At 44.3% G+C, this 15,951-nt stretch overlaps 2 protein-coding genes across 3 annotated transcripts in view; one reads left to right on the plus strand and one right to left on the minus strand.

The window, feature by feature from the left end:
• LOC101550358 (S-adenosyl-L-methionine-dependent tRNA 4-demethylwyosine synthase TYW1) overlaps nucleotides 1–2,903 on the minus strand; it is a 206,453-nt gene extending 203,550 nt beyond the window's left edge. For both annotated transcript variants that reach the window (XM_055135604.1, XM_055135603.1), the window contains exons 1-3: nucleotides 2,742–2,903; nucleotides 1,427–1,551; nucleotides 432–569 (exon numbers count right to left, since the gene is read on the minus strand). In XM_055135604.1, the coding sequence (XP_054991579.1) occupies nucleotides 432–569; nucleotides 1,427–1,551; nucleotides 2,742–2,745 (267 nt within the window). In that variant the 5' untranslated portion in view covers nucleotides 2,746–2,903. The remainder of the gene's footprint in view (nucleotides 1–431; nucleotides 570–1,426; nucleotides 1,552–2,741) is intronic.
• Nucleotides 2,904–3,611: 708 nt separating this feature from the next.
• SBDS (SBDS ribosome maturation factor) lies at nucleotides 3,612–11,617 on the plus strand. The gene is made up of 5 exons (XM_004615977.2): nucleotides 3,612–3,963; nucleotides 4,472–4,601; nucleotides 6,031–6,231; nucleotides 8,703–8,867; nucleotides 10,852–11,617. Exons 1-5 carry the CDS (start codon nucleotides 3,836–3,838, stop codon nucleotides 10,978–10,980), a joined length of 753 nt encoding a protein of 250 aa, XP_004616034.2. The 5' UTR covers nucleotides 3,612–3,835; the 3' UTR covers nucleotides 10,981–11,617.
• The last annotated feature ends 4,334 nt before the right edge of the window (nucleotides 11,618–15,951 follow it).

Consider the following 15,951-nt stretch of genomic DNA (forward strand, 5'->3'; position numbering starts at 1 on the left):
CCTAGAAAGCCCTAAATAGCTACAACCTCTGTAACATAGAATCAGGCTACATATAGAAACAACATATAAAAATCCAGACACCTGTAGTATATATCTATTTTAAACAGCACTCAATTTTGAAATTGTGAAAACCAGGGCACATGTAGATGATACTGCTCCTTTCGCAAACTGAATTCTCTCCTTTCTACTGAAACACAAAAGACTACTCAGGATGGGGACCACCAGGTAATCACCAAATGGCTGGAATTAAACACAATAAAAAAATACACCCATCATGCCAGAAAGAAAAAAAAAATGTATAATGGAAAAAGGGGAGTAAAGACTTGTAAGATTAGAAAATCAATTCAGCTCAAGTCTAAAGGATGCTGTTCAGCCTTTTCTTAAAAGATCAGGAAACCCAAGAGGGAAAAAAAATCATATAAAATTCTTACCTTTGCTGTTCCAGTCTGGGAACCATAGAAAATCTTTACTCCAGACACAAAAACTTCCTTTTTTGGAACAGAGACATAACCATTCGTCACCAAATTCCCAGTTTCTTTTGAAATATTTTTGTCCTGTGAGTTCTTGTCCTTGAAAATGAAAGATTGCACAGAATCTATCAAGTTTCATCATTTTTCTAACTGCCACAGAGATAAAAACTAGCATACATTTTTTTTTACTCTTAGCATTTCTAGTTTTACTCAAATAATAACTCCTTGTTATATGTTTTATAAGGAGAACACACATTTCCAAAGACGATAATGACCTCCCATTCCCTCCAAGAAGAGACTATATTTGAAGTATATTCCATAATGTGTTTACTGAATTAACAGGCAAAAGTAATTAGGATGGGGAGGTTGGGCCACACCCAGCTGTGCCCAGAGTTCACTCCTGATACTGTGCTCAGGGATCACTCCTAGTGATGCTAGGGAAACCTTATGCAGTTCAGGGATTGACCCAGGTCAAACACATGTAGTTCAGTGGGGAAAAAGAATACTAACCCTTAAAGATGCAAAACAGAAGCTTTTTCCCCAAAATTTTTCATTACAAAATCTTCCTGTATCTAAAACTGAGACATACAAAGGCATAAAATAAAGGCAAACAACTTAGTATATGACAACTTAGTCTCTGAAAACTAAGGGTGGTAATTTTAGGTCTTTAAAAACTTGTCCTATCTAGCTGGGGCTGGAGCAAGAGCACAGCAGGTAAGGCATTTGCCTTGCATGCGGCCAACCTGGGTTCGATTCCCATAGGGTCCCCTGAGCACCACCAGGAGTAATTCCTGAGTGCAGAGCCAGGAATAACCCTTGTGCATCGCTGGGTGTGACCCAAAAAGCCAAAAAAAAAAAAAAAAAAAAAGAACCTGTCTACCAATCGAGCAGACATAAAAGTAATTTGAAAATGTCTAAATATACCCCTATAAAATATGAAATATAAATCCATTTACCTGCTTCCTGATGACAATCTGAATACATATCCAAAGGCTAATACCAAAGGCAAAGCCCAAATATATGTAAAATCTGTTTATCCACAATGACAGCAAAGGTGAGAAGTCCCAAGCATTCAAAGGATCTAAATTGAAAAATACAGATAACTTTGCTTAAAGCTTCATATACAAAGAACATGCCTACTCAGAAATACATTTTTTTAATGTTAGCTCTAATACAAATAAGACACAGTGTGGCAATGTGGTAAAATTTACATACTATCATTAACTCAAAAATATACAGAAGCTGGGGGCCGGAGCAAAGCACAGCGGGTAGGGCGTTTGCCTTGCATGCGGCCGACCCGGGTTCGATCCCCGGCATCCCATAGCACTGCCAGGAGTAATTCCTGAGTGCAAAGCCAGGAGTAACCCCTGAGCATCGCTGGGTGTGACCCAAAAAGGAAGGAAAAATATATATATACAGAAGCTAAAATCTGTAACTTTCACTTGGCTATAGCAATGGGAAGCAAAAGATAAAATAAAAACATAACGTAGAATTATGAGTCAGTAGTGCTTTGTTATGCTGGTGTCCTAGGCTTTAAAAATTAAAGCATTCCTGGAGCCAGAGTGATAGGACAGCGGTTCCGGCGTTTGCCTTGCAATGCGGCTGATCCGGGTTCGGTCCCTGGCACCCCATATGGCCCCAGAGCCCAGGCGGGAGTGATGTCTGATACTGGTGTGATGAGGTTGAGATCTGAGATCGGGTAAACCATACACATGGAATTTGATCTTGGCTGATCGTAAAGTTGGGAGCCATGAATAACTTTGTAAATTACAGTACCTCAATAAAAAAATATTTAAAATAAAATAAATAAAATTAAAAAGTAAAGCATTCCTAATGATGCATGGCCAATGGGTTCTCAAACAGTTGATCCCACGCTTCAAATTTTAATGAAAGACAGGGATGAGCCTGGCTTGAAATGTTCAGTCTGGGAGCAATTTCGAAAGACTGAAAATAAAGTTTACAGGTCCCTCCAGGATGAAAAGTATCCAAAGTAATCGACACACGTGGGTAACTGACAGCAGAAAAGGGAGGGGAGGAAGCGCGGGTAACTCTGCCTTTGCCTTCAACTTAGAGGCATAGTTTGATTCTAAAATCAAGCCTAGCATCAAAGAGCCTCATCGAAACTGGAGAACGATTCTCCCTCGCCTCCAGGGTCGTGTCCGCACTGAAAGGGCCCCTAGAGTCAGAAGGGAAAAACCAAAAACCAAAAAACGGTTTCCTCCCCTAAGCCCCAGTAATCTTGCCCGCGGGGGGTAAAGGGAGGGTCCTTACCCATTCTCCTAAGAAAGTGGACCCTGGGACAGAGAGGAGAGGAAGACGGCGGAATTGGGAGACCTGATGGCAGGTGTGGCTGCCAGGACCCCCGCGAATCTAGCCCGCAGCATCGGCTAAGCAACCGCAGCGCCAGGAGCTGGGGGCAGCCATGACACTTGCAGGCCCGTCCGGATTGGCTAAGTGCCGGGGAAGGGGCGGGTCCAAGTGAAGCACCGCCCGGAGCCTGGGATGGGAGCGGACCCTGTGCGGTCTTCTGGCAAAAAACTGGGGGGTGAGCGAGGGTTTTTAAGCAACCAAATGCAAGGTGTTGGGCCGATTGGATCTCAGTTCAAACTCACTCACTTTGAGTGGTCTGGGGGCTTTATTTTGTTTGGGAGGGGCCCACACCCAGAGGTGCTCAGGGATCGAACCCGGGTCTGCAGCGTACAAGGCGAACTCCCTCCGTCTCTCCGGCCCCCAAACACACTTCTTTTAAGAAGGTACTACTTAAAGGGATTGTGATTATTATCTGTTCGATATTAAGATCGCATATTTTAGCAGTGTAGACACATCCACCGCGAAAACCTTAAGGGCATTTGGTTTAAAATGTTCCAACACGAAGATAATTTCAGAAGTGAAGGCGATCGGGTGAAACCACAGGCAGAATTACGGAGCGCAGGGTCCAGGTTAAACCCAGGCCGTCCAAAAAAAAAAAAACTGGTGTGGGCGTGGCCTCGGCCCCTGACGCGCTCTAGCAGTGTCCACCCAGTCAGCGGACGCAGCTCCGCCAGCCAATCAGAGCTCCTTTGCCGCTGGACGCCAGTGAATAACGTCAGGACACACGCCGGGTCCTCGGGCGCGGAAGGATGCTGTAAAGCCCCGGTGCGCACGCGTCGTTGCTCTCCTCGCCCTCGCCCCGCTTCCGCCACACCTGACGCCTGCGCAGTGAGTCGGCGAGGGGTCCGCCCGCGGGGTGGTGGCAGTTGGCTGCTCCGCGCACCGTGGGAGCGTTACACGGCCGCGCGCCCCCGGGCGTTACAGACCGCCGACACCGTCGGGCCCGCGACGTGGGGCTGCAGAGGTCACCCGGCCGGGGTCCGTGAGCAGCCGCGATGTCCATCTTCACGCCCACCAACCAGATCCGCCTGACCAATGTGGCCGTGGTCCGCATGAAGCGCGGGGGGAAGCGCTTCGAGATCGCCTGCTACAAAAACAAGGTCGTCGGCTGGCGGAGCGGCGTGTGAGTGACCCTGCCCCGCGGGGCCGGCCGGGCGCTGGCCGTGGTCAGCTACGGAGCGGGCGAGGCGAACTGGAAACCGCGCTGGCGCTGCCCTTCCCGAATTCAGTTTCAGAAATCCAGGGTGGCGGGTGGTGTTACTCTCTGGTTGCTTTGGTTCACTGGGTTTGGGCTGTTGAGGGTGGGGGCGTTACAGTGTCGCAACACCGACGGCGAGAAGTCCCCGTGGTTGTGCCGCTGGGGCCAGAATAATGGGCTTCCAAATGCGTGCCCGGCTGGCCCTTGCGCTGGCCCGGGCGCCCGGTGCCCTCCCTAGCGCCATCTAGTGCCGCCCGGCCCCTGCCGGCTCCGCCCAGGACATTTTTTCTCCATTGAGTCAATGCGATGACGTAGGTGGCCCTGAGATTTGCAATGTTCCTTCCCCGCTGAGCTGTCACCTGGCATTTACATGTGCATGGATCTCCGAGTTTCCAGTGTGTTCACTTAGGTCTTTCTCTCCTACCCTCACAAGGGAAAAAGACCTCGATGAAGTTCTGCAGACCCACTCAGTGTTTGTAAATGTTTCTAAAGGTCAGGTTGCAAAGAAGGAAGATCTCATCAGTGCATTTGGGACAGATGACCAGACTGAAATCTGTAAGCAGGTGGGTGTAAAGCTGCACCATCACGGAACTAATATTTCATTTGTTAGACTCAGCACTTCTAAGCTTGATAAACCTTAAAGAATCGGGGTGTTTTTTGTTTTGTTTTGTTTTAGTGAATTCTTAACTGTACAACTTACTTTAATAATTCAAGTCACGACAGTTTCCCTTTTTTTGGCCAAAGTCTCTAGAAACTGAATTTTGTAGTAAGTTTCCTCTTTTTTTGTGTGTTTGTGTATTTTAAGTATTGACCTCCTTTAGACCGCTAAAATCACCCTTCCCCTTTCTGTCCCCAATTTCTAAGTAAATGCGACTTTTGAAGCCCAAGGTAATCATTAGCTCAAATCATTGCTTATTTGTCTGATAGCTAGAGACGAATTTAACTTTTTTTATCAATCACAATATCCCGTTAATCACTGATTTCTCGGGCGGGCTCAGTAACATCTCATTTCGTCCTTTCCCTGAGATCTTAGAAGTCTGTCTCGACTGGGCCCTCCTAACGATGTTGCACTGGGGGCTCTTCAGGGACAGGGGAATGAGATCCAGCTTGTTACTGGATTTTGCATATGAATACACCATGGGAAGCTTGCAAGGTTGTCCCATGTGGGCAGGAAACTCTCGGAAGATTGCCAGTTTCTCCTAGAGGGAGAAGTAGGCTAAAGATGTCACGCGGAAACATATGGAAACATATGAAAAAAAGAAAACTTTTTTTATATGTTTTTAAATTTTTTTAATTTTTTATTGAATCATGGGGCTGGAGCGATGGCACAACGGGTAGGGCATTCGCCTTGCATGCGGCGTTCCCGTGTTCGATTCCTCCACCCCTCTTGGATTCCCTAGCAAGCTACCCCTGGTGTTTTCGATATGCCAAAAACAGTAACAATTAGTCTCACAATGAGATGTTACTGGTGCCTGCTCGAGCAAATTGATGAGCAACGGATGACAGTGACAGTGAATTAACATTGGTTTATAAAACTAGACACTTTTTAGGCTACAATGTTAACTACACACACACACACACACACACACACACCCTCCACCAAAGTGGTAATCTTCCTCCACCACATTCTAGCAGACCCCTTTATCATGTCAGCCTACTCCACACCCTTTTGGTAACCTAGTTTTGTGGTTATAGTGTATGGGTTTCTGTGCACTGTGTATTCCCTTGCTTTATGTCTCATATACCACGTTGAGATCACTGGTATTTGTACTTTGCCCTCTGATTCATGGTTATTCAGCATAATGTACACCATGGCCTTCCATTTCCTTTGTATGGCAAAGAGCATGTTATATCAGAGGGCAGGATTTCATCTTTTCTATTAGCTAAGGAGTAAGAAAATTTAAATTTTCTCCCCAGCTAATGAATATTGTAGACAGCAAATTGTGTGTAATTCAAAGCAATGCTTTCTTAAATGGCTCTTTTTCTCTTTAGATTTTGACTAAAGGTGAAGTTCAAGTATCAGATAAGGAAAGACACACTCAGCTGGAGCAGATGTTCAGAGACATTGCAACTATTGTGGCTGACAAATGTGTAAACCCGGAAACCAAGAGGCCCTACACGGTAATCCTTATCGAGAGAGCGATGAAGGACATCCACTACTCAGTCAAGACCAACAAGAGCACCAAACAGCAGGTGAGCAGTTTTTAACAAGCTCCCATGAAAATTCGCATTCTCTAAAAAAAAATCATCAAATGGTAATCATTTATTTAAAGACATTAAAAAGATAGGATGATTCTGTTAGAGAGGAGAGAGAAGATAGGGCTTGTAGAAAGGAACAGTGGAATTTTTTTTAAAACTAAAAACAAATTACTAAGACCCTTTTCTTCCTATTCAAATCAAACTTTAAAGATAAAAACTTGTATTTTACAGTCACTTCAACTTTGCTTTTTAGACCTATTTATAATGCTCATACCCTAAGAGCCAACTTTTTAATACGTTTGCTTTGGTATACTCAAAAACTTATGCAGTCTTACCTGGTACATGAATTGAGGACGTTTTCATTACCACAGGAAAAAATCTTGCACCCATTAGCAGGTGCTCCTGGCCCTCCCTCCCCCACACAGCCACAGACTTACTTTATAGTCTTCATGGACTTAATTTATGAGCAGTTTATGTAAATGAGTACAGTACAGTAAGTTTTCTTTAAAGGTTGGATCCTATTGTATCATGTCTCAGTATGTCATTTCTTTTTATGACTATTCAGTATATGAAAATAACACATTTTGTTTATTTTCAGTCTTGGGTTGTTTACTCTTTTAAACATTGCGGGGGTCGTTGCCACTGTGCTCAGAGGCTGTTCCTGGCTCTGTGTTCAGAAGTGACCCCTGTTTTGCTCGGGGGACTGTACATGGTGTCAGACATCAGCCCAGGGTCACTCATGTGCAAGACTAACTTCCTGTACTATTACACTTTTTTGCTTTTTGGGTCACACCCAGCGATGCACAGGGGTTACTCCTGGCTCTGCACTCAGGAATTAATTACTCCTGGCGGTGCTCAGGGACCATATGGGATGCTGGGAATCGAACTCGGTCCGCCGCGTGCAAGGCAAACGCCTTACCCGCTATACCCGATCCAGCCCCACACTTTTTAACAATTAAGAATAATGCTGCTATGAAATTTAATTTTTTCCTGTAGACTTGTCTTTGTCTCCAGGAATGAAATTACTATCTAGTAACTTTGTTTAATCTATAATTATTGTATATTTAATTGCGGTTTCACTTGGTTTAATTTGCATTTCTCTATTGAGTAATGATATATTTTCATGTGCTTCATAATCTTTTTTAGAGAAATATATATCCTTTGATCAAATTTTTTTTATTTTATAATCTTTTTTAAATTTCATAGTCAAACAATTCTGCAATTCAAGACTTAGAGGAGGGATAGGAAACCGTGGAACTGAGCATCACGGGAAGAGCACAGGGACCAGAGGACATTCGAGACATGTGGTGGGGCGGGGCACTCCTGAGGTGTAGAAGAAAGGAACAGCCTGGTAGTTAAGGGGGTCCGACACTTCAGACATGGCCGCAGTGAGAAACCGTTACCTTCCTGCCGGTGCTGCCGTCCTGGTCTCCTAGCTCCCCGTGGCTCCCACCGTCTTCGCGCCCTCCGCCACTCAGCCCAGCACCACAGGCCTGCTGCCCGCCAGGCGTGGCAGTGCAGGTGAAAAACTGGGAATCATGGGTGTGGGGTCCAGCATTTGCCATGGACAAGATGCCAGGATCTCTGTCCTTCAGGATGAAATTCGAATCCTCAAACTTGACTCCATAGATTATTGAGAGCGAAGTCCCCATCCTGCACAGAAACCCTGGGATAATCCTGTAGAAGCAGGAAACTTCGGAACCAAATCCTTTCGCACCCTGCGCAGAACAAGACAATATTCTGCCTTCTCTGAACTTCCTCTGCAGCCAGCCCAAAGGAGATGCGGCTGAGGCTCACCTTGGACTGGTTTGCTTTGACCGTGGCTGCGGAAGAAACCAGGCAGTGGTGGTGTCTGCAGGGCCTGGTTGTTCTTTAATTTTTTTATTCTGGTTTGGGGCCACACCCAGCAGTGCTTACGGGTTACTCCTGATGGTGCTTAGAGGGAAAATGCAGTGCTCGAGATGAAACCAGGGTTGGCTGCAGGCAAGGCAAATGCCTCACCTCCTATCCTCTCTGGCCCTCACTTTTCATTACATAAAAAGATACTAATTACATTAAATCATGAAATATACTATCTAAATGTTAGTAAAATCAGTTATAGAATATGCCAGTAATTTTTTTTTCCTCCATTTCTCGGGGTTATCGCTCTTTGATTTTTTTTTTTTAAGTACAAAGGCGGGGCCAGAGTGATAGCACAGCAGGTAGGGCGTTTAGCACTGCCAGGAGCAATTCCTGAGTGCAAAGCCAGGAGTAACCCCTGAGCATCGCAGGGTGTGACCCAAGAAGCAAAAAAAAAAACACAAAGCACAAAGGCTTTTCGATGGCCAAATGAACTGTTTTTTCCTGAGGTTGCTTATGTTCTTCCTGTAGTATCTTAACTAGCCAGCTAGATGAAAACCGTTTTGCTTTGATTACTTGATGAGCAGCAAAGAAATTGCAAACTTTTTCAATTTTTTTCTTGGTAGGCTTTGGAAGTGATAAAGCAGTTAAAGGAAAAAATGCAGATCGAACGTGCTCACATGAGACTTCGGTTCATTCTCCCACTGAATGAAGGGAAGAAGCTCAAAGAAAAACTCAAGCCACTGATCAAGGTTGTGGAAAGTGAAGACTACAGCCAACACTTAGAAATCGTAAGGATTCTCTTAAAATTCTATTCTTCCGGGGCTGGAGCGATAGCACAGCAGGCAGGGCGTTTGCCTTGCATGCACCCAACCCGGGTTCAATTCCCAGCATCCTATATGGTCCTCCGAGCCAGGAGTAACTCCTGAGTGCAGAGCCAGGGGTAACCCCTGTGCATCACTGGGTATGACCCAAAAAGGAAAAAAAAAAAATTCTATTATTCCATCTTTGTCTACATTTGCCAAAATTCTCTAGTCAGAATTATGTAACAGACATTTAGAAGGTATAAGCAGTAAAGCATTTCCAGAAACAGCATGCTCAGAATTCAGTTAGAACGTCAAGTCGGAGAGCAAGCGAAATAGTTCGAGGGGTCAGAGAGCAAGCCTTCCATGCAGCCCACCCCGTCCCCAGCTCTGCAGGACCTGGAGGCCCTGGATTAGGGTGACAGGACTCAAAAAGTACCATATCTTTGGGTGGCAAAGAATAGAACTGCCAGCCTGATGGGCCAGGAATTCCCAGGAGGGACCTGGGCTTCCCAGTACCTTAGAGTCCCTGCTCCTTCCCCATCCCCTATAAAAGCCAAGGTTGAGTTAGAAATAAATTAGAGTTGAACACACACATTTTTTTTTAATTATTTGAGATGAATTTATGTTTTTGTTTGTTTTGTTTTGTACTGTTTTGGGTCCACACCCAGCAGTGCTCAGGGTTTACTCCTAGTTCTCTTAGAATCACTACTGGCAGAGTTCAGAGAATGATAGATGGTGCTGGGGGATCGAATCTGGGTCCCAACATTGCCAGGCAAACAACTGACCCTCTGTACTGTCTATCTGGCCCTGTTGTGTTCTTTTTGGTGGAAGAATATATTATACTCTTAAGACTTACATGAGGGGGGCTGGAGCAATAGTACAACAGGTAGGGTGTTTGCCTTGCACGCGGCCGACCCGGGTTCGATTCCCAGCATCCCATATGGTCCCCTGAGCACCGCCAAGAGTGATTCCTGAGTGCAGAGCCAGGAGTAACCCCTGTGCATCACTAGGTGTGACCCAAAACGCAAAAAAAAAAAAAAAAAAAGACTTATATGAGGAAAATGGAAAGATTGAAAGTCGGTAAGACTCAATTACCATGAAATATTTTAAGCAACAAAAACATCTTATCTTTGGGCCCAAACCCCACACTTTAGTGTAGTAAATTCAGATGTCTGCAGATGCATGCTTGATGCCTCTTTAGCAAACAGCTCCAAAGGATTATTGAGTATTAGACTCTAGATCTGAAATAAAAACATCTGAAATACTCAGGAGTTTTAAAATCCTCTTGAGATATAACACTTGGTTTGAAAGAAGACGTTTAGGGCGGGAGGGACAGTAAAGAGGTTAAGGTCTTGCATTGCACACAGTTGAGCATCCCAGGCCTGCCAGATGATGCCCGAGTGTAGAACCAGGAGTGGCCCCCAAACAAAAGACATTTAAGCTTTTTTTCTCCTTCAAGTATGGACTTCTTAAAAAAAAAAAAAAAAAAACTTCAAATTGTAATGATAAATATTGGTATTCAAAGGCCTGCAGGGGCCCAGCGTCATAGTCCAGTGGGTAAAGCACTTGTCTTGCACACAGCTGGCCCAGATTCGACCGTTGGCCTCCCGTCTTACCCCTGGGCACTGCAAAGAAGATTCCTGAGTGCAGAGTCAGGAGTAACACAGGACCAATGCCAGGGGTGGCCCCAAAAGAAACTTTTTTTAAAAACCTGCAGTCCTCTAGTCTAATCACTTCATTTTCATAGGCGGGAGATTTGGTATTGTGTTTGAGCCCGAGGCTACTGCGCCGTCACAGGGGCCCACATGCGTGCTTAGCAGCAGAGGCTGCCGCAGAACCTGCCCACTGGCCCCCGCTCCATCCTCTCTGTTGCCCGGGAGGTTGCCTGTGCGTGTGTTTGTCGAGAGAGTCAGGGCTCTGTCTGCTGTGTCCGCAGCTGCCTGTGCAGTCACTGTGTTCATTGTTTCAGGTGTGTCTCACTGACCCCGGCAGCTTCAGAGAAATTGACGAGCTGATTAAGAAGGAGACCAAAGGCAAAGGTTCTTTGGAAGTACTCAACTTGAAAGATGTGGAAGAAGGAGATGAAAAATTAGAATGACACCAGTCCCTTCAGCTTTCTGACACTAAAAGCGTTTTCATTTCGCACAGTCCTTTCTGCGGTCTGCCAAAATAACTTGCTCACACTTGATGTTTGCTATCTTTGTGTTAAACATGTACCAAGAGAGACTTTCCTTAATAAGTATTACCGTATGGGATTAATTTACTTTCCTTTATACATTGAGACCTTAGCCAAAAATGGAAAATTCAGTGTACAAAATGCAGAACATTTTGCTTCTGTCCGTGCCCTTGTAGCTTTCCAAGGTGAAAGTTCTTTGAGGCAATCTTTATGAATGAAAGTCCAATTTTGTACTACATAAGATTAAACTGTAGGAGGACATTTCTGTGACGAGTATTTGCTGAGAAAACATAATGATTTATTCCTATTTAAAGAAATTCGTGTATAGAATCATTTTCTTTTGTGGCCTAATAGAAAACTCGGATAATGACTTGCTGATTACCTGGACAAGAGACACCCCGTGACTGGGCAGGAACTGAAGGGCCTTCCTTGACAAATACTGCCATGACCTGGGTCAGTCCTGGTATAAAGTAGTTTATTTCTGATTTTTAAAGTTTATAATATATATTAATATGGCTAAAATTATAATCAATAAAACCACTATTTTTATTAAACACGGCTTGTGTTTCCAGATGACTTCTTAACCTGACTTCTTCCCTGCCTCTTGTAGGACTGGAATTTCTTAGCAGGAGTAAGTAAATAAGTAGCCAGGATGCTTCGAAAAAACCTGTTGGATAAACACCTGCTAAATTAGCTGGGGCCATTAGAGATACAGTTTTTAATATTTTAAAATTTTGGTGGACAAATGCTTTTTTTTTCTTAACACATCCTTAAGAGAAATACAGATAACAAATAAAGGTTCACTCCAACACATTAAGGACAGTATTTTAACTAAGCACAGTGTTGTTGTACCTGATTGGTTTCATATGCATGTAGAATTCACTTGTTACACAAGTTCTCAGAAATGTTCAGTTTTAAAATAATTGAAACTACAAAGTAAAAAACTTTTTTGTATAAAAATGATAACATGGGTACACATCTGTTAACACTGACACTGAACCTTGGCATTGATATACTTCGTTCAATGTGGCTGATTTCATCTGTATAGTTCATTATTTTATAAAAATGATTGAAACTTGAAAACAAAGGAAATAGTCAATTGAGAAGTTGTGAAGCTGACACGTTTAGTTAGTGGTTTTCATCTGTTCTGTAGAACGGTGGCAGTACATGAAAAGTTATTACCACTGAACACAAAGTAGCCTAGATCATGTACCATTATAAATACTGATACATAAATATTACAAATATTTTTATTATAATAGTTTTTGTTTCTACCTTAGTGGTCCACAAAATACTTTTAATAGTTCCTCAGTTATAAGTTGAGAATCACTGCTTTTACCAGCTTGAACAGTTCAAGCTGTCTCAGGTTAATTTAATAGTTATCAAAATTTCAGTAGGGGTCTGGAGAGGGGGCTGGGCACTTACCTTGCAAGCGGGTCTAGTTCCTGGCACCTCCCATGGTACCCTGGACCCCACCAGGAGTAAGCCCTGAGCACTGCTGGTGTGGTACAGAAACCACAATAGCTGTATTTTCAGTGGGAAAAGATAAAAAGCAAGTATTTCTTAATTTTCTGATCCTCCTAAAAAAGTGAGCTTCTCTCAAGTGGGGGCTATGTGGGCCCCCCAGAATATTCCAGGAGCCACACTTGAAAATTATGTAAAGATGACACAAGGAAACACCATCAATAGGTTGAAAACCTGTAGATCAAACCATTTTTGAACTTCTAAAAAAGGTTTGACTGAGTGTCACTAGGTAGTTAACATTTTTGGTTCACAATTTGCCAATACCATTAGTACCTTGCATTATTTTAAGAATTCTTTTTCAGTGCAAGCTGCACTGTGTTCAGCGTGGTCAGAATGGACATTTCTAAATTAACACTTGGTAGTGCAGCTCTTTACCCTGATGCTTCCCTCGTCTCCGTGCAGTTCCTCCAGCCATTAGAGCCCCATACCACTTGCAATCCCTTCAGACCATGAGTTTGCCCACCCTTGCTTTTAGGTTCTCCATTGCTATATATCCCACCCCCCACCCTCACCCCCCACACACACCGAACCTAGTTAAGAGTGGGGTGGTACCTGCACTATCTGAGGTCCCTTGGCTTCAGAAACGAGGGTACAGGCGGGCAAACAACAGGGTTAAGGGTGCATGCATGTGCCCCGCCAGATTTTGATCTCCATCATTGCAGGGTTTAATCCTGGAGGCCTTTGAGCATCACCAGGTGTGATTCTGCTGGCCCCTGAATTCTGCCAGGTGTGCCCCCAACACCACTGGGGTGGCCCTTGTGGTCCCTGGCATGACAGGCCCCTAGCATTGAACCATCACCAGGATAGCACTTAGGACGCTTTCGGCTCCCTGCACACAGCTCGACGGTTTATCAGCTACAGCAGCATTTCTCAACCAGTAGGCTCACAACAGGCAGATGGAAATTGTGCGAATAGGGGGTCATGGCCCAAGACCCGAGGGGCCAGCCTGTAGGACGGGCAACAGAAGGAAGCATTGCTGGAAGTGACAACAGTTCAAAGTTTGAGGAAACCTTTGTGCAAAGGCTACTTGGTGCCACTAGGTGGTTTCTGGCACACCAAGTTCCCACAACCCTCAGGACATTTGCATCTGCTGCCAGCAGAGGTGTAAGTTTCCCCCAGAATGTCCAGGACAGTCTTGCTCTGTGAGCTGTAAAGGGAAGAAAACTGCTGACATTCACATATACTACCACCACACGTGGTTTTAATCTGCTCACAACCTCAACCCCACCTCATGAGGTTCTAAGATTTCAGTGGTTCCTAAGCCTTTTGGTTTGTGACTGCTCAAATTCAGGGAGAGACCATTGGCTATTAGCTCCGTGTGAATTTGCCCATGATGGTGCTGACGAAATTAAAGGGGCAACAACTCTGAAACGAAAACATAATGTGAGCCACCTGGATATCAGAGTGGATACTCCAGCTTCTACCAAGAGCAGCTGCACACTGTAGCACATAGTCCCCTCCAGTCTTATCACGGTTTCTTTTGTCATGCAGACTCTTTCAATTTGATATAGTAATAACATTCGTAAGTCAGGATGCACTTGACTGCGTAAGGATTTCTGAAAGGCACTTCTGTGGCTAAAAGCATGGCTGCCATGCCTTTCATGGGACAAGGGACGGAAGCTTCTGGCTGTCTTGTGGAGATAGAAAGGGCCAAGATTTGGAATCTTACTTGTAACTAAGATAAAGTTTGTATTTGAAAAGTTGCTAAATAAAGATCATGAAATTGTCAAATGGATAAGAGTGTGTATGGAGTGTGTGTAAAGAAACAATTGTCGGGGCTAGAGCGATAGCACAGCAGGTAGGGCGTTTGCCTTGCATGCGGCCAACCCGAGTTTGATTCCCAGCATCCCATATGGTCCCCCGAGCACCACCAGGAGTTAATTCCTGAGTGCATTGAGCCAGGAGTAACCCCTGCGTATTGCCGGATATGAGCTAAAAAGAAAAAAAAATTGTATAAATACCAAAGTATGTCATGTATGTATGGTATACATGACATGACACACACAAGATAACAGACAGGAATGAAGGAAGACAAACTCTTGGTCTTTGATTGTAGAACTATAACCAAGCAGTGGTGGTGGCAGAGGAGGAAGAGGTGGCACAGGCAGGAGTAGAGGGCTCATGCATTGCACTGCAGCACTGTTGTCCAGTTGTTCATCAATTTGCTTGAACAGGTACCACTAATGTCTCCAGTGTGAGACTTGTTGTTACTGTTTTTGGCATATTGAATATGCCACGGGTAGCTTTCCAGGCTCTGCTGTGCAGGTGGGGTACTCTCGGTAGCTTGCTGGGAGGGGGCTCATAAGCCAAAAAAAAAAAAAAAAAAAGTAAAAAAGATAAAATCTTTTAGTCCATCGCAACAAGGATGGAATTGCAGGGTATCACACTACACAAAGTTACTCAGGAGAAAGACAAATACTGGATGATCTCATTCATTTGTGTAATATAAAGAAAGGAAAGAAGGAAATAGACATTGGCTGATGAAAGCAAACCCTGGGATTTTGCCTACAGAACTCAAGTTTGCCGGTTGGGAGACGGGAAGGAATCTATAAACAAGGGTGGAGGGATATGGAAACAATGGTGGGTGAGCTGCAAGCCTAAGATGTTAATAGTACTGAAATATTAATAGTACTGAAAATCATGATTGCTCAATTAAAAACGGAGGAGGAAAAGAAATATAGATGCCCCCTTAAGAAGCTAATCATCAGCTATAAGTCACTTTAACTCAAAAGAACTTGATAATTCAGATGGTATACTATAAAAATAGCTCAGTTTTTACTGATTAGAAAAAGAAATTTACAAGCTGCTGAACTACACCAAGAACTCGAGCTAGCTTGCCATTCAGTCTCAAGGGAAGGTTCCAAGAGAGACCAAGTTACTGAGGCTTTCATTTTCCTCTGTCATGTTTCCTTCTGGCTCAGGTAAAAATCAAGACTGTCAAATTGGCTTAGCATGGAGCTTTACAGGATCTTAAACTCTTTATTTTGGGTACAGGATCATTCCAAACTGCGTTCAAGAGCCTTGGGGTCACTCCTAGCATTACCCAGCCAACCAGACCTATAGTTCAACACAAAAATCTGGTTATAGGGCCAGAGCCATAGTACAGCTGGTGGGGAACTTGCCTTGCATGTAGCTGACCCGTGTTTGAGCCTCAGCATCCCATATGGCCCTCCAAGCACAGCAAGGAGTGATCCCTGAGCACAGAGCTGGGTGTAGCCCAAACAAAGCAAAAAAATTTTTTTAATCTCAGATTACAGTGTGTGTCATCCCTGCAGTGTTCAAGGGCTCTAAGGGCCATGCCAGACAATACTCAGGAAGCCATACGGTGCCAGGCATCAAACAAATGCTTCATGCACCTTAGCTGTTAGA

Source organism: Sorex araneus, chromosome 4, assembly GCF_027595985.1.
Source record: "Sorex araneus isolate mSorAra2 chromosome 4, mSorAra2.pri, whole genome shotgun sequence".
Lineage (NCBI taxonomy): Eukaryota > Metazoa > Chordata > Mammalia > Eulipotyphla > Soricidae > Sorex > Sorex araneus.